General features: G+C 35.7%; 1 protein-coding gene across 1 annotated transcript in view; it reads right to left on the reverse strand.

Moving 5' to 3' along the window:
- Positions 1-22,998, reverse strand: part of LOC109409635 (platelet-derived growth factor receptor beta) — a gene marked incomplete in the record, with an annotated part of 434,203 nt that overhangs the window by 101,887 nt on the left and 309,318 nt on the right. The window contains 1 exon segment of the mRNA XM_062850911.1: positions 14,972-15,138. Within this exon segment, the coding sequence (XP_062706895.1) occupies positions 14,972-15,138 (167 nt within the window).

Consider the following 22,998-nt stretch of genomic DNA (forward strand, 5'->3'; position numbering starts at 1 on the left):
AAAAACCCTTTTTAATACTTTTTACATGTATCAATGAAAATACTTTGAATAAAAATACAAAAATATAAAAATATGTTTTTTAAGAAAATGTTTGTTTTCTCGCTATACAAAGTTGTGCCCATACTTTCTGGGACACCCTATATTGTGTTGAAACAAAGAGTAGGGAAAACTGGGTAGACTTGCTCCTTTTTTCTAAATTTATCTGTAACTTTACGCAAAATATAAAACTAGAACTAATTTCTGTGTAGCATGACAGGTAAATTTCTGTTTGTAAAAGAAAGTTTGTAAAATAAATTCAAATTATTGCAAAGATTATTATCAGCGTCGCCAAAACGTGCAAGTCGGAAGAGAGGCATTTCTCCGTCCAATCATCGACACGGATACGGAGAACCTTTACGCCGTCGGTAATGATAACGGTCTGAGATTAGTCAACTTTGCTGCTACCATGAAGATGGCCATTAGTAGTATCTGCTTTGCACGCATGAATATCCGCAAGCACACCTGGAGACACCTAAATGGCGAAGTTTGCAACCAAATATGCTGGAAGATGGCCGTCACTTCTCAGACGAAATTAATGTACTAGGACTTTTAGGGGACGCATCGATTCAGATCACTATCTCGTAGTTAGTAAGATTCGAGATCGTTTATCATCAACAGTATCGGGCCGTCGATTGATGCGTTTCAACATCCATTGTTTACTAGCAGACGATACGGTAGCGGACTATTACCAGAAGCTGGAAGAGCGGAAAAGTGAGATCAACGAGACTGATAATCTTAACACTCTGTGGGAGTCTATCCACGAAGCGTAGGGCAGCGCGGGAGGTGATAGACGATGTTCAAAGACGACTTATGATGGAGCGATTCGACGATAGTGCCAGAGAGTTTCGAATGAGAAGCATGTTGCCAGAAGCCGGATACTGGTATCGAGGAACCGGCAGAACAGCGAGAGATAGGTACAGGAAGTAAGAGTAGCCGAATAACGAATCCACTGCCAAAAGAAAGAGACCCTGAGGAAATTGTGGAACCTCCAACGCTGAACGAGATCAAGACACCCATTAGAGGGTACAAAAAAATCTCAGAAACTGTTTCTTTTATTTGTTTTAAAACCGATGAACAATTAAAATTGGAGAAACAACAATTGTAAGCATTTGACCATCCTGGGCTACTGGAAAATGTTAAGCCGATGTACCTTCCCAAATTAAAAAGAAATATAAATAAAAAGAAAAAAAAAGTCGAAGGCAAGGCGTTTGAACATTAAAGCTAAATGACATCTCACATAGTTTCGCGATTAGTATTACTCTCAATGTATTTATTTTCCCAAAGTTCTTCAAATATTCTGAATCATCTTTGAAGACATCATTCCAATCCAACTAACCGTTTTCGAGTCATATGTTTTTTTGAAGAATAAAATTAGGCTTTTTATGTAAACCCTTTTCAAAAGTTAAGCGTAGAATATGGATAACTGACATCGAAGTGGTAGTCAAAATATGCGTATCTGCCAAAGAATAAGCATAAGAGGGCGGAATTAAAAGGTACAAGACTCTAATTTGAAGAAGAATAGTGTTGTTTTGCAATAATAACTCGGAAGACAATGATAGACGCTCATACATGAGCAAAATTGCATTTAAATTGTTAAAGATCACGTTCACGCGATTCGTGCGTTAATCTGGAAATGCTCCATATGAACAATCATTTTACACAGTCACTTGTCGCCGCAATGCTTACCCTCAGGAAAATAACGAACCAACATCGCTGGTTCCCCCTTTTAGCCACTTCAATGACCATACTAACGAGGTAGCTCGAGGGAGGCTTGAGCTCATGATAGCTCAAAAATCCGTTTTAGTATGAAAGTGTATACCATTTGATACAGAAAAACAATCCAGTTATATTGGATCTAACTAAAGTCGTCACAGTACCAGTTTGTCTTTTCAACAAGCTGTTTGTTTTTTTTCATTTTCATTAATTAAGCCACAAGCTAATTGTTGTTCCTGGATTTCAAGCATGGTTTAGCATCCGGCTGGTTTCATACGCTGTAATTGTGGAAACGCACGACGCAGTTCGTTATTTCACGAAAGTCTGTGCTACAAATTCCCCATTTAGGTGTCTACGTTGTTCAACCGCATTGATGGAAACGTACAAGGCGTACAAGTAAATGGCAACCACATAGATGAAAAGCGTCGCTCTGAAGGGGATTTCCAGGCATATAATTAAACTTTGATATTGAATCATTTGATTTTACGCTTTGAATATTTTCCCGTTTTTAATGACTACTAAATGGAGAATACCTTTGACATCGAGTGGTTTGTAATAAATGAACACAAGCTCAATGAAAATATGCAACAAGATTGTCCAATGTTTCTAACTAGATTTTCTAGAATTTTTATTTTTCATCGTTTTTTGAAGCGGTCAAAAGGAAAAAAAAAATGTAGTTTTTTTTATATGAAAAACAGATTCTACGTGCAAGTTCCAATAAAACTGTGCATATTTTCTCATACATCTAATTATACATAAGTTAAAAAAAAATCAAGAAATCAAATAAAAAAAAATCAAGAGAGATGGCGCCTTTCTCGTGCCTTCGAAAATACATTTCAGCAAAACTTGGTTGGTTAAACTTTCATACGTTAAAAAAATCCATTTCATTGCATCAGAAATCATATCGTTTGCCTGGCTATTGATGATTGAGTCTTAAACCCTTAAAAAAAGTCGCAATCTTGAATTTTGAGCCGCTTATTTGGAAATCCTGGAAATTTTGGTCGTCATTTTTAAACTCCGGACTTCTTCGCCATACCAGATGAACTACCATCTTGGATTTTAGACCGCTATCTTGGATACTTTGTTCATCCGGACTTCTTCCTCATACCAAATATAGTCATATTGCATGGTTTTTATGCCTAAATCATCATTAAAAGGCGCCATCTTGAATTTGAAGCCGCCATCTTGGAATTTACTCCGCCATTTTGGATATTCTGGTCGCCATTTAAGGACTTCAGACATCACTCCCATACCAAATAGACCCCATATCGCATGGTTTTAGAGCCTACACACTTAGAATAAATTACAGTATTCGGTGAAAAAAATCACCGAAACTGGTCTGTAAACAAGCAAACTACAGTATTACGGCGAAATCGATGAAATTGCAGGAGAAAATCGGTGAAATCTAAGAAATCACCGAAAAACCGGTGAAATCAGACAAATTTACAGGAGACCTGTGAATATTTTACCGAACAGATCGGTGATGGGACTATTTTACCGTACTACTGAAAAATGCGTTTGACAGCCACGCCGGCAGCTTCGAGCATCAGTTCTATTACAATTTGCGCATCATCTCCAAGCAAGACTCTCTTGTACAGTGGCAGCAAGTGTGGTTCCTGATCAGAAGGTCATGTATTCAATCCCATCATCGACGTTTTTTTTATGAAAATATTGTTTTTTTGTGCTCGCATAAAATCGCCGTAAATTTGAAAAAAATTACCGTACGTTCAGCGATATTGAGAATTCATTTGTAAACAAACATACCGAACGTTCTGCGATTTTTACGGTAAATTTGTAAAAAGTATCGAACGTTCCGGTAATTTTGACAGATGCATTTTCCTGAGATTCGCAGTACGTTCGGTGGTTTGAAAAATCACCGAACTTTTTACCGTACGTTCAGCTGTTGAGATTACTGTAAAATTTTACCGTAATCCGTCATTTTTTCTAAGTGTGTAAGACTCTATTATCCACCATTTTGAATTTGGAGCCGTCATCTTGACTTTTGGCCGACATCGAGGAATTTGTAATTTCCATTGTTTATTTCTGCACAATATTCGTCAACCATGCTAAACGTTACAAATATCGCCACAGCTTGATGTGCAGCTCAGTTTTATATACGACCAGTTCTACCGGCGCTGGTCCGGATCACTGAAATGACCATAAATCCGGAACGCCTTGACAGATCCGTACCATTTTTGATAGCAAACAATGTGGTAAAATACCCGTTCAATTCGTGCTAAGAACCGAAAAATCGGCCATTGGAAAGTGCCTTAAAAGTGATCGTCTAGTATTGCAACACCTCAATTGAATATTGCAGCACCCCAAAAAGTTTGGCATCATCTGAAAACCTTATGATTTATTAAACTATATCTCAAAAACCGTATCCTCTGCAAAGTTTAGACCTTCGGCAAAGTTGTTCAGCAGGTTAAGACCTTCAAATGGTGAAATGTTTGGTACGTAGTTCCGCCGCTATGTGGCGCTAGTGTGCATTTACAATGAAGTATTTTGACATGGTTTATCTCATGATTCTGACCACCTAGAATGTTCGTGTCTTCAGCAATGTTGATCAGAAGGGCTATGGCTATCAAATGGTGGTAAGTTTAGTGCGTAAATCTGCCGCTATATGTCGCCAGTGTGCATTTAAAACGAAATACTTTGACATGGTATATCTCAATTATTATTGGCTCTTTATAATGGGGATTTTCAGCCCGAGGCTGGTTCATCCCCGCGTATATCTCAAGATTCTGACCACCTAGAAAGTTCGTGTCTTCAGCAATGTTGATCAGAAGTAGGTAGTGTATATACATACACACATGCATACAGACATCATCTCAATTCGTCGAACTGAGTTGATTGGTATAGAGCTTGCTGACGTTTATTCACCTTTCTCTTTCAAACATGTAGGCAGAATAGGATTTGTTGTCATCAGGAAAGGTTTCCCGATGAAAACAAATCCTATCCCGCCTGCAGGCTTGAAAGAGAGAGGTGAATAAACGTCAGCAAGCTCTATATGCGAGTTTACCCTCCGAGCCTTTTTTAGCAATTATTTTTTCGAGTGAACATATGGCAGCCTTTCAGTACACTTTGGTGTATGTGAAAGGCAACAATTGGGCCTTGTTAAATGTTATTCGAGATGGTCCGAAAATTCACATATCATTAAATTCACTGTAATTTAAGTGTTTGGTTTGGTCTGGAAATGCTCAATAAGAGAAGACTGAAAATAACTGTTGCGAATAAACTTTTACCATGTGTTGTGAAGGCATAACTCTCGATGCTTGCCAAGGTTACCATAGAGCCACGCATCGGCTCATTGTACTAGCAAGGCGAAAATGATACCGATTTTTTTTCATTTTCGGTACACCCGCAAATCTGTGGATAAAGGGGTGTCGATAATGAGTACTTTTATTTTCCTGGAAAGTCACGAGTCTGCTTTATGTACATAACGATGAACGCCGTCCGTACAACTTTAAGACACACTTCAGTCCGCCCAAGCTACATCCAGCGCGATTGCAAAAAAGCAACAGTCCGTGGATTGAAAAGGTATCCGTGTACCTTCCGAGCGGATTAACTTAAATACGGTTGAGCAGATTTCAATATTGAAATTTATTGATCTACCAAATAAAAAAATACTCGGTCGATTGGCAGGATGCTGTGATCCTGAGCGGCTCACCAAATGGATATCACCTTTGAAAAAAAAAAAGCATTTACAATTGAATCACAATGAAACTCGATATTTATTTCTCTCGAATTTTGCTGATCAAATTGTGTGAGTTGTAACTGTAGCCGAACAAGATAACTCAAAGCAGTAAACTTAATTAGAGTTAGCCAGCATACCTGTTCTTGCAAAAACAATATTCAAAATTGCCTTACAAACAACTCTCAAACTTTTTCTTGCAATCTGCGAAATTGCATAACTCAGTTAACCCTCTAATACCCAACCCCACCTTAAGACGGGGTATAGTTTTAACCATTTTTTGCATTTTTCTTTCCTGAGCAATCAAAACATTTATATTTTCAACTAATATTTGGTATTTACATTTTTTTTAATTATTGAAATATTGATGTTTTAGGGATCTTTTACCCAACTTTTCTACTTGCCGGGGTCCGTGGCGTAGTTGGTCACACGTTCGCTTCATATGCGGATGGTCATGGGTTTGATTCCCAGCCCCGGCACTTGCAATTTTTCGTCAATTGCTTTTCCCCGAGAGCAACTGACACTGACCCTCTTCTGAGCCCCATGGCTCAAACGGACCCGGATACCTGGACATCGGCGAACTGCTACTCATAATGGACCCCCAATCGGACTGGAAAGGAACGACGGCCATCCATCATCATCCTTGTGCACATCATTCGACTAGGTATAAAATAGAAAAAGTGAAAGCAGCAGAAAGGCATCCAGTTCGATAAAGTAGAATAGAATCTAGGCGCTGTACAAAATGTAAGTGCAGCTGTCAATTGAAATTGCTCACGTAGTGCCCCAGTGGACAATAGAGCTGTAAATTAGGTTAAGTGATTAAGAAAAAAAAACTTTTCTACTTCTATTTTATACAAAATTTATTATAGGAATGCTCATTTATCCTCCAGAATAAGGTGAGTAAGAAACGTTTTTCAAAAATTTGGTGTATTTTTGTTTGCATACCAAATTTAAGTCGTTACATCGTAAAATGACTGCTAACGTGATTTGGCATAATTCAGAGGTAATACAAAATGTTCACCACTTTCTTAAACATCCTTAGTTACAGTCAGTTGCGGCTTTCGATGAACAAGCGCTCCAGTGCTCTTGCCAAGCATCTTAGAGGGTTAGGATTTTCAGCAAAGTTGTCTAGATGGATTTGTGCTGCACTTTTATGTATTTTATTTTGACCTAGATCTAGATAAGTTTCATCTATCAATACGACTCTCTAGTGGTATTGGTCTGCATCCTAGAGGGTTGGAGTCTTCGGCAAAGTGCTTTGGATTGGTTGGTACTACATTCTTACGTCATCGGCTTTGATCTAGATGCTATAGACTGTTTCAGAAATTATAAATACACTTTGTTTATTGAATTGAATGAACTGTTCTAATGATTTTTACCAACTTCTTCCAGAGTATAGCATATTGTACTCCATATTTTTATATTTCCTTGCAATTGTCTTTATATTTTAAAGAACAGTCGAGTTCTCTAACAAATAACATAATTTTTCAAATTTGCATTTGCACAAAGGTGTTTTTTAATGATTTCAACATTTTTTATCACTAAACACCAAAAATTATCTAAATTTTTTTCACATTCGCTTTCTCAACAAGTTGTCTAAGGAATGCCTTGATCAAAATTTGGGAAAAATCGATAAAGGCATTTCCACAACATTTTTTCGGAGATCAAGTTTCTTATTTTTGAAGGTTTTCTACGGAACATTAGAACTACCACACAGTTTCATAGCATTCCTGAACGCGTTTAATCTAAACAAACTATTTTTTCAGCTCATTCGATCCTTCAGATGCCAAAGCTTGTCATAACATAAAAAAGAATGAAGTAAGAAGTAATTAAGTCATTCGTTTGATTAAGATTTTTTGCTACTGGTGTTGTTGGGAAATGTGAAACAAAAAATTTGCATTGAGAAGGCCCGTAATGGTGGTTCTTGATCAAATATTCAAGTAAAAATTTCTCATACCAATCGAGAAATATCTTTTATTATCGATACAGCAATTTTTATTGTGTTTGGAAATTAAATATTGTATCTGTGATTTTTTTTTCTTTTTTTTTCTTTTCTACTATGCTACATTTTTTGACCACTTTGTGCAACTTCAAATTTTAATCATCTAGTTTACAGAACCCTATTTTTTAACTATTACCAGAAACATCCACAAAATTGGTATTATTTGCTTTGTTAGCATGTTTACTATAAGAGCTAGAAGAAACTTTTTTGGATACTGTGCTCAAATTGAATGGCAGTTAATGGTTAGTGTATTTATAATTTCTGAAACAGTTTATAAATCAAGATGCTTTAAGACATCCAGATCAGTTGTATCTTGGAATATTTGAAGAAGTATCTTTGATTTACTGAAACCACATTTACAAGCCTTCGTTTTTGATCTAGATTGGCCGTACCTGCTCTAAACAATTTATCTTTTTGTATGTCGGTCTAGTGTTCTGGATTTGCATCCTAGATGGTTGCTGTCTTCGACAAAGTACCTTAGGTTGATAAATGCAACATTTTTACGTTGCTATAACTTACCTAGATTAGCTTTTTTTGATATCTCGTTCAAGACTTTTACATATGCATCTCCAAGGGTGACAGCCATCGGCAAAGTTCTTCGGATTAATTGGTACTACATTCTTACATCTTCGGGTCATCTAGACATGCTTTAACTGATCCAGACTATTTAGTTTTTTATTTACCATATGTTTCTCTTGAGCCTTGGTTATGCATTTGCTTCTTCGACAATGTTCTTTTGTACTTTTGTAACTAGCACTGCCTAGTGGCAGAAACTCGAACCAAATTAATGCTCTCTAAGTAATCAAGATCCTGAAACATATGGGACAGACATTTTGTCAGTGTTACGTTTGTCTTTGATATTACAGAAATCACAGACAAACAGATGTAACACTATCGACATTGTAATAAAAGTTGTCTCTTTATTAGCATCTAGTAACAAAAAAAAACTTTGAATGGAACGATTCATCAACTGCATACCCTTGCCATTCCAAAAACAACTTTTCCGAAACCATCTTTGCAAGTGCTTCCATATTCCTTGAAGAATCTACATTTCCATGAGATTCCAGAGAAAATCTCTGTGAGTTTCCGAAGGGAATCTCCACGAGATTTCGAAGGGGATCTCCACGTGTTTATAGGGAAAATCTCCATGAGATCCCAGAGAGAATTCTCCACGATATTCCAGAGAGAGTCTCCACGATATTCCGGTGGAATCTCCACAAAACTCTGAAGGGAAACTTCACGAGGTTGCAGGAGTGAACTCCACGAAATTCCTAGTTGGTGCAAAGGGTATCTCCATCAGATTCCAGGAAAAATCTCCACTTTTTGAAAGCAAATATTCTCAAATTTTGACTGCTAGTTTACTTTACCTTTACTAGTTAGCTGTAATAGGTACAATTTTGGACTTGATCGATTAACTCAACTCGAAGTTAGAGCACTTCAAGTTATTTTTTCTTATTTGACCCCGTTTATCAAACTGCTTTGTCTCAGGATTAATTGAACCGAATTAAATGAAATTTTATAGTTTGTTCGTGAAATTCGACTGGAAATTGATTTATTATTCGAACTGGCTTTCTCAGTCTAGGGCAATTCAACAGGACTGGTTTTGTATTGCCCGACGTTTCGGTCTTGTGTATTTGGCCTTTTTCAAGGGTACATTTAGTAATTCTGAGAGTTTCATTGCGCGCTTCTTGTATGCAAATAGTCCAGGTTGTTGATGATAGATGTGTCCAACACAGTGTCCCAAAACCAAAATTAAATAGCTATTTGCACGCTAAGAAACTCTCGGCATTGCTAAATGTAACGAAGAACGACCGACAGTTTTACCCTTGAAAAAGGCCAAATACATAAGGCCGAAACGTCGGGCAATACAAAATCAGTCGTTTTGAATTTCCCTAGACTGAGAAAGCCAGTTCGAAGAATGACATTTTATACATTTATGTCTAGAACACTGCCGTTGTACGCCCCATTGTCCCATGTTGTATGGAAATTCTTATAAACATGGGACAATTATGCGTAGAATGGCAGCATATTGGTCTATGAAAAACACTTGACTCAACTAAAATATATTTGAAGGGAAACAGTTACCGCATTTGATAACTTCTCGAGAATTTTTTTTAAATTTCAATCATTTAAATGCTTTTAAAATTATGTGACTAGAACCGCCTAGTGGTGAAATTCCACATCAACCGACCCATCAACTATAAGCCCTTGACTTACCAAACAACCAGCTTTCTAAGTAATCAGGATGCTGAGGTGTACAATTTATAGAATTTGCCTACTCGCTAGCACCGTCTAGTGGCAAAACTACCAAAGGAGCGGCTCATCCACTGTAAACCCTAGAATTTCGAAATTCTTTGCCAAAGAAACCATCTTTCTAAACTAAAACTAAAGATAAAACTGATGTAGATCTAGTTTGTAGTTGTGGAGCGGATCTGGTTGGATGGTTAGAACACTTCACTACCACGCCGAGGACCTGGGATCGAATCCCACTCCCGACAAACTCACACAAAAAAATGTGAGTTCTTCCTTCGGAAGCGAAGTAAAGCGTGGGTCCCGAGATGAACTAGCCCAGGGCTAAAAATCCCGTTAATACAGATAAAAAAAATAGTTTGTAGGTTTATACCAAAAACTGATAAAACTAAGACAAAACTGATCTAGATCACTTAAGACAGATAAAGATCAGAGCCGAAGACGTAAGAATGTAGTGTCAACTAATACGAAGCACTTTAGCAATGACTTCCTTTCAACAAGATGCACATCTAGAGCTCTGGAGAGGTATATCGAAAAAAAAAAACTGCTCTACATCAGTTAGAGCAGATTTCTACCGAGACATGCATTCTGGAGAGACATGCAAAAATAAAAAAAAAATGTCTAGAGCAAGTACCTGCAGCCAATATAGAACAAAATCGAAGGCTTGCAAATGTGGTATTGTTAAATCCAAGACTCCAATCCTTCAAAAACTCCAACCCTTCAGGATGTACATCTAGAACACTATATTAAACACTCATATTAAAGATACAACTGATCTAGATCAGTTTCAGCAAGCATTGATCAAAACTGAATACGTAAGACCAATTTCTTTTTATTCCTAGTTGGGTAATTTAAGTCACAGCGACTGTTGACAGATCTATTGTGACATATGCCCCATTTTCATTTAGCTTTGTCAAGTTGATGCATTACCATTGGTATTAGTAATCGTCAGTCCTTGACTGGAAGCGTTATCCCAACACGGGTATTAGGGTTTGTTCTCCAGACATATAAGGGTACTGACCAATCCAAAGCTTTTTGTCTAAGATTCCTAACCTTAGGATGCATATCGAGAACATTAGAGCATCGTATTGAAAGATAAAACTTATCTAGATCAGATTTAGCAGATCTAGATCAAAACTGAATACGTAAAAATGTAGTACCAATCAATTCGAGATACTTTGCCGAAGAATTTAACCCTCTAGGATGCATACTAGAGTGGGTCAACGTTGTATGGAGAAACTTTAAATTTGATCGTGTCAACCCGGAACAAAGCTTTTTTAATCTTTATTAGCGTCCAAACAACTGTGCAAAATTTGGGAGCGATTGGTTGCTTCCCCGTATTCCCCATTGCGATTGAAATTTGTATGGAATTTGGTATGGGAAAACGTGCTTTTTTGCATTTTTCTCATGAATTGAAATTTTTCGTCTAAAACAATCTAACCAATGACGGTAAAGTATAGCCTAGGATATGCCGGAAAACTTTGCCGAAGACCGCAAAGTGATCCGACACTTGTGAAAAAAGTTATTCGCCTGGTAACGTGGGGCAAAAATTGAGATTTTATTATTGATATTATTCCTTTACATGTTAAATGTTAAGCACCACCGGGCAATCTGTAAGTTATAACTTTTTTCACAAGTGTCGGATCACTTTGCGGTCTTCGGCAAAGTTTTCCGGCATATCCTAGGCTATACTTTACCGTCATTCATTAGATTGTTTTAGACGAAAAATTTCAATTTATGAGAGAAATGCAAAAAAGCACGTTTTCTCATATTAAATTCCATACAAATTTCAATCACAATGCGGAATACGGGGAAGCAACCAATCCACACTGGGCCACGAGCGGGATCTAGCAAGTAAAAACCTCTAGCGTTTTGGGAGTACATTTTTTTGAGTTGGTGTCTTCTGAGACTTGTATTAATTTTACCTGTACTTTTAGGCGGTGAAGAAAATTAGTTGGTAATTTTGCCGCATAGGTGGCGCTGCGATACTAACTTTTTTGTCTTACGTCCTAGAGGTTTCCCGTCTTCTGCAAAGTTGTAGAGCGTGCAAAAATAAGTAAAGTTGTCGAAGACACCAAAGTTGTGTGACTTCAAATAACAAAGTTATATTAAAAATAGTAAAATTTACGTGAAAATCACGTTTTCATGACTATTTTTAATGTTTATCTCAAATTTATCAATTTTAACACTTCACACGTGTTAATCAAAGTGACTTGTGTCTTATAATACCAACTTTACAATTTTTTTGAGACCTTTTAAAATGGTTTTTCGGGCATAATAGTAAAAATTACTATGATTTTTACTAGCAGTTTTTTCAAAAAGCTGCAAATTGCGGCTTAATTTGATGCTTGCTTCAAAATATACCACTCAAGATCTATTAAATCTGAAAGTTTGCCGGAGGTATAATTTGGTGTTTTTGAGATATCTTGTTTCTAAATAATGATGTTTTTAAATCTAAATTATTTTGAAAGAGAAGCAATTCTTTATTCCACAGTTTTTTTTGTCTGTATTAACGAGATTTTTAATCCTAGGCTAGTTCATCTCGGGATATTCCGGAGTTGTCCTGCCAGTGGATACTCACGGATCACTTTTCAATTAAGAGTGTTATGTTAATGGAGCGGACCTGGTGTGGTGGTTAGAACACTTGACTATCACGCCGAGGACCTGGGATCGAATCCCACTCCCGACATACTCACAAAATGTGGGTTCTTCCTTCGGAAGGGAAGTAAAACGTGGGTCCCGAGATGAACTAGCCTAGGGTTAAAAATCTCGTTAATACAGACAAAAAAAAAAAGTTTTATGTTAACCCATCGCCCTGATTACTCAAAATTGACGTTTTGTGTTCAATTGTTTTGTGCATCAATTTGTTGAATCAGCAGTGCTCATATATTTATTGGTCTATTGAAAGAAAGAAATTATAATGGTTTTTGACCCTGTGTGAGCGACTCACGCAAGTGCGAAGTTTCGTAATACCAATCCGTGTGGTCAATAATGATTTTCAGTTAACTCAACGTACATACGTAAAAATGAATAAATTATTGGTTATATTATAAAAAAAATCTTCAGCTCAAGATGAGATTTGAATTCACGACTCTTATACAAGTGCTTTACTTACTAAGTCACAGTGCCAATTAATGACACGGCATTGATGAGCTAAGTTTTTTTTTCCATTATGTCATTAATATCCATCTAAACATACGTTGAGTTAACTGAAAATCATTATTGATTCCACGGATTGGTATACCGGAACTTTGCACTAACGTAAGTCGCTCACACAGGATCAAAAAGCATTATTTTTTTCTTTCAATATACCAATACATATATGTGCATTGTCGATTCAATACATTGATGCGTAAGACAATTAAACACAAAACGTTTCAATTTCAATTAATTAAGGCGTTGGGTAAACATAAAACTTTTTATTTAAAAGTGATCCGTGAGGGTCTAACTCCGGAATAAAGATTTGCATCTCTTTCAAAATAATTTAGGTATAAAAGCATCAATATTTTAAAACAAGATATCTCAAAAACACCAAATTATACCTCCGGCAAACTTTCCGATTTAATAGATCTTGAGTGGTACATTTTGAAGCAAGCATCAATTTAATCCGAAATTTGCAGCTTTTTGAAAAAACTGCTAGTAAAAATCATAGTAATTGTTACTATTATGCCCAAAAAATCATTTTAAAGGTCCTAAAAAATTGTTAAGTTGGTATCATCAGACACAGGCCACTTTGATTAACACGTGTGAAGTGTTAAAATTGATAAATTTGCGATAAACATTAAAAATAGTCATGAAAACGTGATTTTCACGTAAATTTTACTATTTTTATTATAACTTTGTTATTTGAAGTCACACAACTTTGGTGTTTTCGGCGACTTTATTTATTTTTGCACGCTCTACAACTTTGCAGAAGACGGGAAACCTCTAGGACGTAAGATAAAAAAGTTAGTATCGCAGCGCCACCTATGCGGCAAAATTACCAACTAATTTTCTTCACCACATTAAAGTACAGGTAAAATAAATACAAGTCTCAGAAGACACCAACTCAAAAAAATGTACTCCCAAAACGCTAGAGGTTTTTACTTGCTAGATCCCGCTCGTGGCCCAGTGTGCAATCGCTCCCAAATTTTGCACAGTTACTTTGGACGCTAAAATGAATCGAAAAAGCTTTTTTACGAAACATCGACTTTGTTGACCCAGTCTAATGCATACCGAGCATTCTAGAGCATCGTATTGAAAGATAAAACTTATCTAGATCAGTAAAAATGTAGCACCAATCATTCTTGGCAATTTTGCCGAAGACCCTAACCCGCTAGGATGCTTGGCAAGAGTACTGGAGCGCTTGTTAGTCGAAAGCTGCAATTGATCGTAGCTAGGGATGTTCAAAATAGTTGCGAACATTTATTATTACCTCTACACTATGCCTTATTAGCAGAAAACACGTTTTGCAGTCATTTTAAGTTGTCACGACTTAAATTTGGCATGCAAACTAAAAAATATCAATTTTATCATGAATTTTGTTTAAAATAAAAGAAGAAAAGTTGGGTGAAAGATCCCTGAAAGAAAATTGAAAATCGGTTCACAGGCGGCTGAGAACGAACTTCTCAAAGTAAAAGTTCCAACTTTTTTTTTCTGATCACGGTATTCCGCGTAAAGTTTTTTATCATGGTATTCGGAGTGTCAATGCTTTTCATGTAGTTTTCCATGAAAAATAAAAATAACGAATATTATTTAAGAATTAGGTTCACCTTAAAAAACAGTAACCTAAATAGACTTCCAATATAAAAGTAATATAAAAGTGTAGCAATGCTCAAAAAAAAAAAAATAAAATAAATGAATATATAATTACAAAAATTCGCAAAATCGCAAAATCAAAAGAATCACTTTCCAAAACATGTTTTAATCGATTTAAGATGACGAAAAATTATTTTTAGACCAAAACCAAATATTTCGGTATAGTAGATTGTTAAAGTGAATAAATAAGGAAATAAGTAATACTTAAAAATCTAATAAACAATTCTGAGCATCAATACTCTTTAACACTTAAACTGACATTTCCCTTACTCTAAATCCTTACACACGCTAGTCATTATACTCGAGGGAGTACCCGCTGATAGGTTACCAGCGACAGTTTCTTTGACTTATTTCTTTTGATGGAGACCTAGATTTTTGAAATCAGACGCAAATTGGCGGAGATTTGGATTCAATACATAACATGTTTTTGAGGAAATGACCCCAAACGTTTGATCGGAACTGTACGAACTACTTACCACTCAACGGCAATGCGTTTACTTCACATCCGTTCGCGTCCACCATGGTTGACCTTAGGATTAGCGATGCACCGACAGCATCCTGTTGAGCGAAATTCAGTAGAACTGGTTGCTCGGTCCATCGAACTGCTTTGGTAAGTACGTTACCCCGCTCTGGGCCATCTAATCTGTGAAGAATAATACAATATTTTGGTAAGGAATTGTGTTTTTTTGTAGTTTCTTGACACTGATAAATGATACGTTTTGTGCGTTTGTACTAACTGCGAAAGAGCTAGTGTTTATTTTATAGAATAGACAAAATGATCGGGATAGACAAAATTTACACTTTTCAAAAGATTCAAATTCTCAAATACTAGTTGTTTATTACTGGTCCAAAAATGGGCAAAATTTAAATATTTTAGATGTAGTTGAGTCACTTCTAGTAAGATATATTATTATCTGATAGCCATTTTTGAAAAGCCATATCTCCAGATTCAATATACTGAATAACATAAAAATATGAACGTTTATGATTCATAGGATGAACCTTGGTGAACATTCCACAGGAAATGAAATTGTTCGTAAGATTAATTCAGTTATTTTAGTTTATTTGAAGAAAAATTGAAAAATGATCTATTTCTCACATCAATCTTATTACTTCGACAATTTATATCCGGCTGTTTTGCTACTATCTATCAGAGCACATGTATGAAGGTGGCAAACTGATCTTGCCAATTGTCAGTTTTGGTAAAAGTGCTTATGCAAAATTTGAGATAAATCAAATTATACTAAAATTAAATTTACCCTTCCAATTGCATCACGTTGGGAACAGCTCGCTGACGTAGTGTTCGGTTTGGGTCAAAAAATGACCCCAATTCAAAAAGAGGGTAAAAGATAAAATCGTAATTTTCGGTGGAAATGCTCTGATAATGGAAATTTTCCCTTTTCGATGAATATCTGATGTCAAACAGTAGCAAAAGCTTTTTCTGTGTCGAGAAGCGCTACAAGAGTGGAATGAATAAAATTCGTTTCCAGTTGAAAGTGATGATTGGTTAAATGTCTAAAGCGGAATTCATGGGCAAAAAATAGAATTCTCATCAATTTGAATCATCATTTTATCCCTTCATTAAACGACAGTAAGCTAATTGGACGATAACCGAAGGATTAAGTAGAATTTCGTTGGGCTTCGAAAGTGTAACAGCTTTAGAGTTTTCACATTTTCCTGAACGGTTATTTTACCTTGGTTTGCTGACCAAACTGTACACGTGCTCGCACTCAGTTATTTCCACTAAATCGTCGCTTTCCAAATTCTAAGTAATTTCAATGGTCAACCCTCACCACGGTAAGTAAACACAGAGTTATCATATTACGCAAGCCACTGTCTAAAACCGTTGCCAAACGAACTACGATTACCAAGAATGCACGCTCATAATAAGCATATGCATGATAATGTGGCACACGAGAGAACATGCAATTTTTCTAGTTTTCTTTAACAAGATCAAACTTTATCAACTAAAATATAATTCAATCGTTTTTTAACATCACATACCTCAGAAGAGTGTCTCGCATTCTTGGAAATGCTCCGTGGCGTTACAGGTAAAGACGATAACGCATTAGCATTACATGGCGACCGTGACAGGACTAACATTGTCTGAAAGCTTTTTTTTTTTTTTTTTTCATTTTGATCTTCATTCTCAAATGTCTCAAAAACACTAGCTTATAGTATATTTTAACTCGGTTACCTGATGACCACTTTTACCGCACATGACTCAACGCTGAGTTTGAAAATGCAAGTTTTTTTTTCAATTGTACTTGTCTTATAAAAAAAATGAATAAAATTCGTTTCCCGTTAAAATTTGGAATTGGGGGAGTCTCTAATGCGGAATCCGTCATGTTCATTGCTAAAAATAGAATTCTCATCAATTTGGATCATTATTTCATTTAGTAGAAATTTGTTAGGCTTCAAAAGTGTAACAGCTTCATAATTGTAAAATTTGCATCAACCGATTATTTTACCATCGTTTGCTGACCAAATTGTACTATGCACGCGCCCGTACTCAGTTATTTCCACTAAATCGTCGCTTTCCAATTTCTTAGTAATTTCAATGATCAACCCTTACAACGGTAAGCAAAAATAGAATTATTGTATTACGCATTATCCCACGGGTTCAAAACTTTGACGATTACCAAGAATGCACGCTAATAATAAACACATGTATGAAAACCACCGAAGAGTGCCTCACCTTCTTAGAAATGATCTGAGACGTAACAGGTTATGACGGGAAGACTTTAGCATTACATGGCGACCGTGACAGTTTTATTTTTCATCTTGATCTTCATTCTCAAATGTCTCAATAACACTAGTTTATAGCATTTTTAAACTCGAATAGTTAATAACCATTTTTAGTGTAGAGCCATGCGCTAAGTTCGGAACTACAAAGGAAACCCAATTATTTACAGTAGATTTTTTCAATTGTACTTGTGTTATTTAAAAAATGAATAAAATTAGTTTCCCGTTTATGTTTGTTTTTGGTTGAATGTCTAATGCATGTTCATTGGTAAAATCTATTTGAATCATCATTTCATTTGGTAGAATTTTGTTAGGCTTTAAAAGTGGAACAGCTTCATAATTATTCAGAATTGTTCATGAACAGATATTTTACCATGGTTTGCCGATCAAAAGGTACACGTGCCCACAGTTATTTTCTGGAAAGTTCTTAAATTTCCTGGCAGTTATTTTTATCTTTATGTTTCTATAATAGTGATTCATATTTTTTTTTTGGACTCGGTAAGCGGATTATTATTTTTAGTGTATTCTCGCCAAGGAAAGCACCCCATTAAACCCTATCCAATTTCCAACTCCAGATATCTATGAAGTGGGCCAAGTTCTTGGACATATTCTGAGTAGATATCTAATCAACATTTCCTCCCCATCCCCGCTGATCGTAAGGACCTGGCCAGGTGTCGAGAGTTCGTTAAATGAAAGGTTTGTCAAGTCCCAGGCAACTTTTCTGGCGCATTAAGCTTCTCTATCGACAGCCACCCCAGGATGTGTACGGTCGGCTATGCTATGCTATGCTATGCTATGCTATTCTCGATAATAAAGATAATTATAATAATAATAATTTTTAGTGTAAAGTTATCCTCTCAGTTTAGAAATGCGAAGCAAATAAATGCAGTGAGATTTTGCAAATCCCAGAAGATATCTCTTGTAGAAACCTAGGAAGAATTTGAAGACTAGAGTGGAGAAACACTGGGAGGAACTTGTTCGATTTCTTCAACAGTTTTCCTCTAGAATAAATTGAGGAAGAAATTTAAGATTTGTTTCAGTAATCTTAAAGGATTTTCTGATCAGAGTTTTTCAAAGAATTCCTCCATAGTTCTCTGTAGAATATATCCAGCAATATCTATGGATTTTTCCTAGAGTTTCTTCCAAAACTCCCATCAGAGTTCCTCTCAGGATACCAGATTCCCTAGAATACCTCTTGAAGTCCCAGAATTATTCCTAGGAAGAAAATTTGGTAATTTTTTTGAAGAAATTTCGGAAGAATTCAAGAATACAGAAGTTTTGGGAGAAATCCCAATTTCTGAGGAAATTGTAGAACTTCGGCAACACGGAACAAAATCCAGAAATAGCGAAATAAAATTCGTACAAGTGTGGGATTTTCCAAAACGATCTGCACGAGGTGCCATACAGAATTCTTTGAAAGTTTTTTTTTAAGGTATGATTTAAGAATTGCAGAAGTTCCCCCTGTAGAAATTTAATCAAAAATGCTGGAAGCATTTCCAGGAAAAATTACAAGAAGAATTGTGGGAGAAATTTTGGAATTATCTTCAGACGAAATCGTGGGGAAACTTCTAGAATAAATTGTAGGGGTCTTTATCAATACATCTATCATTCAAAGTTCCTCCTTGGTTTAGTCCAGGTTTACACGATTTTTCATGAATTTTCTTTTGTGTGATTTTTCACGGATTTGCTGCTGCAGCTCATCCTGGATACTTTAATTTTTTTACGTTCCAACAATTCCTGTAGTTTTTGTATTGAGAATTCTGCCTAAGAAATCATGAAGGAAGGATCTGAATTTTGGGTTGAATTTAGGAAAATATCCGAGAAAAACGCTGTGAAAAACTCGAATGAAAATCCTGCAATAATCCTGAATAAAATTGGAAAAAAATAACAAAAACCCCAAGAGGAAAGTACTTAGAAAATTCTAGATATGGGAGAAAGAACTGGTAAAATTCTAGTATGCAATTTCGTGAAAAATTACAGAAGAAATGGGCTAGGACCGAGTGATGTTTATTTGGGGAATGTTTCTTGGCGTTCAGTCTTTGGGGCTGTCCATAAACCACGTGGTCATTTTTTTGGGACTTCTCAACCCCCCCCCCCCCCCCCCCCGCGTATTCAATAGTCCATACAAATTTTTTTATTCGTCCATACAAAATGGTCATTGGCCGAACCCCCCCCCCCCCTCATGACCACGTGGTTTATGGACAGCCCCTTATATCCTCAGTCAAAACAGATTAACGTCGGACAGTAGAAAATTAATCTGTTTTGACTGAGGATATAAGACTGAACGCCAAGATACATTACAGAAGAAATTTTAGCTCAAAGAAAATTAAGCAAAGAAGAATCCAGAGTAGAAATACTGGCAGAATTGGAGTAGCTCCAACCAGTTTTTGCGGATTTTTCAGATAGGTAATTTTAGGTTTTCAAAATAAATTTAGTGCAATGGACTTTTTAAAACTTTTGTCAATTAATAGTAAGTTCAAGGTAGATTTTTTATTATTGAAATTCATTGAGATGTTGGTAAGAATCTTCAAGAAATTTCTACAAAAATCTTGTATGAATTTATGGTGGCATAAAATGACAACGTCTTGTAGAAACACGTTATGAAAACAATTCTCCTCAAGTAAATCTCGTAGAAAATTTTAAATGGAAATAAAGAACTTTTTGCAACATTTCATTTAAAACTCCATGGATTTTTTATTTATTTTCTTTACAAGTATGATTACAAATTTTTTTCCAAAAGTATATACAAGAACCTCTTACAAAAAATCCCACTGATTCTTCTATATTCTATCAACAAATATTTATCCATTCAGAAAAAAAGTTCAACCATATATTTCCAGAAGTTATACCTACAATTCCTATTAAAGGTTTTTTAAAAAAAGGCTTAATGATGATCAGGGATTTGTACGATATACTTTTCCAGGGGTTACCTAGAAATTCGTCAAGAAGGACGTACAAAAGTTTGCCGAGAAAAATTCCCAAAAATTTCCTTACGGTTTGTACCCAAAGAATGTAACAGAAATTACTCAAGCAAATGCGTCAGATTTTTTTAAGATTGTCACCAGGAGTTACACTAGCTCATCTTTTGAATAACTCGAATAATTATGATAACATTTTCACTAGTTTTTTTTCCGGGATTTCTTGTTCTCTATTGATCCTCTAGATATGCTAGAACACTGTTTAACACTTTTGTCTGATTTATGTATTACTGGTTTCTGCGTTCAATTAGTTCGTGAACCAAGAATTTCTCTAGCTATTTCAGAAAACCGTATTTTATGTACTTTCTCATGATTCCCTTCAAAAATAAGTTTGATATCCACTGAAAGATTTCTCAAGCAAATACTCGCGGTTTTTGTTTTTTTTTTTAAATTTAGAATTCTCTCCTAAAAATTACTTGGTTTTTATTTTCAAGATCCACTAGTAATCAAAAACATCTTGAAGCGTTTCAGGTTAGTTTTTAAAAGATAGCCATCAATGTACTATTAAAAATGACCCCTCAATTATGGTTGCCAACGCTTACCGAGAATCTATCAAAATCGACAACATGAGTTGTTAAGAAACTTTGTTCAAGAAATGCAATCTGTCTCTATATATTACCCCAGAATTTCTCAAACATTGATTGATTGATTTACCTTTATTTGAGAGACTTTCAGCCCTTGGCTGGTTCGTCTCTAATCTCAAAGATAATTTATATTGGTCTTGTCTAGTTCAAACTAGTTTCAATAAACATTTCTTATCACCGAGAAATCATTGATTGACTCCAGAATTCCTTGATAATTCCAGGTTTTTTTTTCCAGGGTAAATGGAATTCCCTGATATGATAGTTCTAGGTTTTTCAGGTCGTTCCACCCTGCTATTGAAAAAGCTTCACGGGTAAATGAAGAAAAGGGCGCATTATGTCACCTATAAACTTGAAAAATTCAATCCCAAATATTTCAAAAACGATTACTTTTGGGAAGATCATTGTTATAAGCATTATGATTTATTTTTGTAGAATCATATTCTGGCATCGACACATATTTTCTATTAATCGAACTTATTTTTTCAAAACCCACCCAAAGTTTATATAAGAAAAACCTTTTTAAATATTTTTTGCTCCATGTTTTATTCTTATAACATCAGCTTTTTCTTTATACTCTGAAGAATTAAAAGACGTATTTTGGGAATTACAGTTTTTTGTTTAAATATGATTTTTCTTTCGTGAAATATCAAAACTTGTTTTTCAATTTATATTTTTCAAAAACCTCATTTGGTACACTACTATTTTTGTCAAACATTTTTCTCTATAACAAATGGTTACCGAGTTACAGTTTTTAAAAAAAAAACACTCATGTCAAAAGCACATGCGTCCTTCTAAAAAGTTAGCAAAATTTCATCCACATCGGAGCAGATTGAGTAAAATTTCTGCTGTTTATCGACGATTTTGCGTGGAACTGCTTTATAAATAAAAACGGGACAATAGTTTGACATAACATGGCGACCGTAACAGAAAATAATTGGGATTTTTTTAATCATATTCTCAAAAATTTACCACCCGATGATCAATTTTAGTGTAGAATCACACGCTGGGTTCAAAGATGTCAAGAAAAAAGGCTATTTTTTCACGTTTACGAAAATTAAATAAAAACAAAATTTTCAAAATATTTCAAACTAGACGTGCTTTAAAATTTATTAACGCAGTAGTTTCAGCACCTTTAGGAGATATTTGAAGCAAGGCATAAAAGTTTAACCAAAAACTAAAGCTTGCTTCAAGGATCTTCCAATTTGTAAATGTAGGAGATTTTTTTTATCGGAAATATGGATTTTTAAAGTCGATGTTCAATGGCGTGTTATGTGCACATAACTTCTAGCACGCATTAGTAATTTCTAGATTTTAACGGTACACAAAGTTCTTCCTAGAATTTACAGGAATTCCTTCCATGAAGTTTTCCAGAGCTGCTCCTGTTCTTTTTGGTTTCTTCTAATACTGCCGCCCATAATATTCTCCTGAGTTCTTTGACCTTTCTGATATTCTTTCACCGCTCTTGATTTTTTTCTGGATGTTTTTTATCGAAATTTCTTCCGGAGCTTCTTCCAAAATTTCAATCGGAATTTTCCATATAGTTCGTATAGTTTGTAGATTTCATCCGCAGAGGCTTCTCTCAGAGTTCTTTTCGAATTTTTTTTTTCTTGAATTCGTTTCAGCATACTTCCCTGAATTTCTTGTTATCCGCTCATTTTTTTTTCAATTTAGACCCGTTATACTTTCTGGGAGTTTTCGGGAGAATTCCTAGGAAGATATTTTGCTCCAAGCAGAACACCTATTACAGAAGAGTCACGATAGCGTGACAGAAGCTATTGTGACTTACTTAACACAATGCTAGAGCTGAATCACAGTAACAAATTAGGCAATCAAAACTTGCGCTGCAGTAGCTATTCTGTGAATTATGCGCTGCTTGGAGAGAAATTCCGGAAGAGTTTCAGATACAGATTATTACAGTATTTAGGGCCCATATAGCCGAGGCGGTAAACGCACGGATATTCAGCATGATCATGCTGAGGGTGACGGGTTCGATTCCCGGTCGGTCCAGGATCTTTTCGTAAAGGAAATTTCCTTGACTTCCTTGGGCATAGAGTATCTTCGTGCCTGCCACACGATATACGCATGCAAAATGGTCATTGGCAGAGGAAGCTCTCAGTTAATAACTGTGGAAGTGCTCATAGAACACTAAGCTGAGAAGCAGGCTTTGTCCCAATGAGGACGTTACGCCAAGAAGAA

The sequence above is a fragment of the Aedes albopictus genome, chromosome 2, assembly GCF_035046485.1.
Source record: "Aedes albopictus strain Foshan chromosome 2, AalbF5, whole genome shotgun sequence".
Lineage (NCBI taxonomy): Eukaryota > Metazoa > Arthropoda > Insecta > Diptera > Culicidae > Aedes > Aedes albopictus.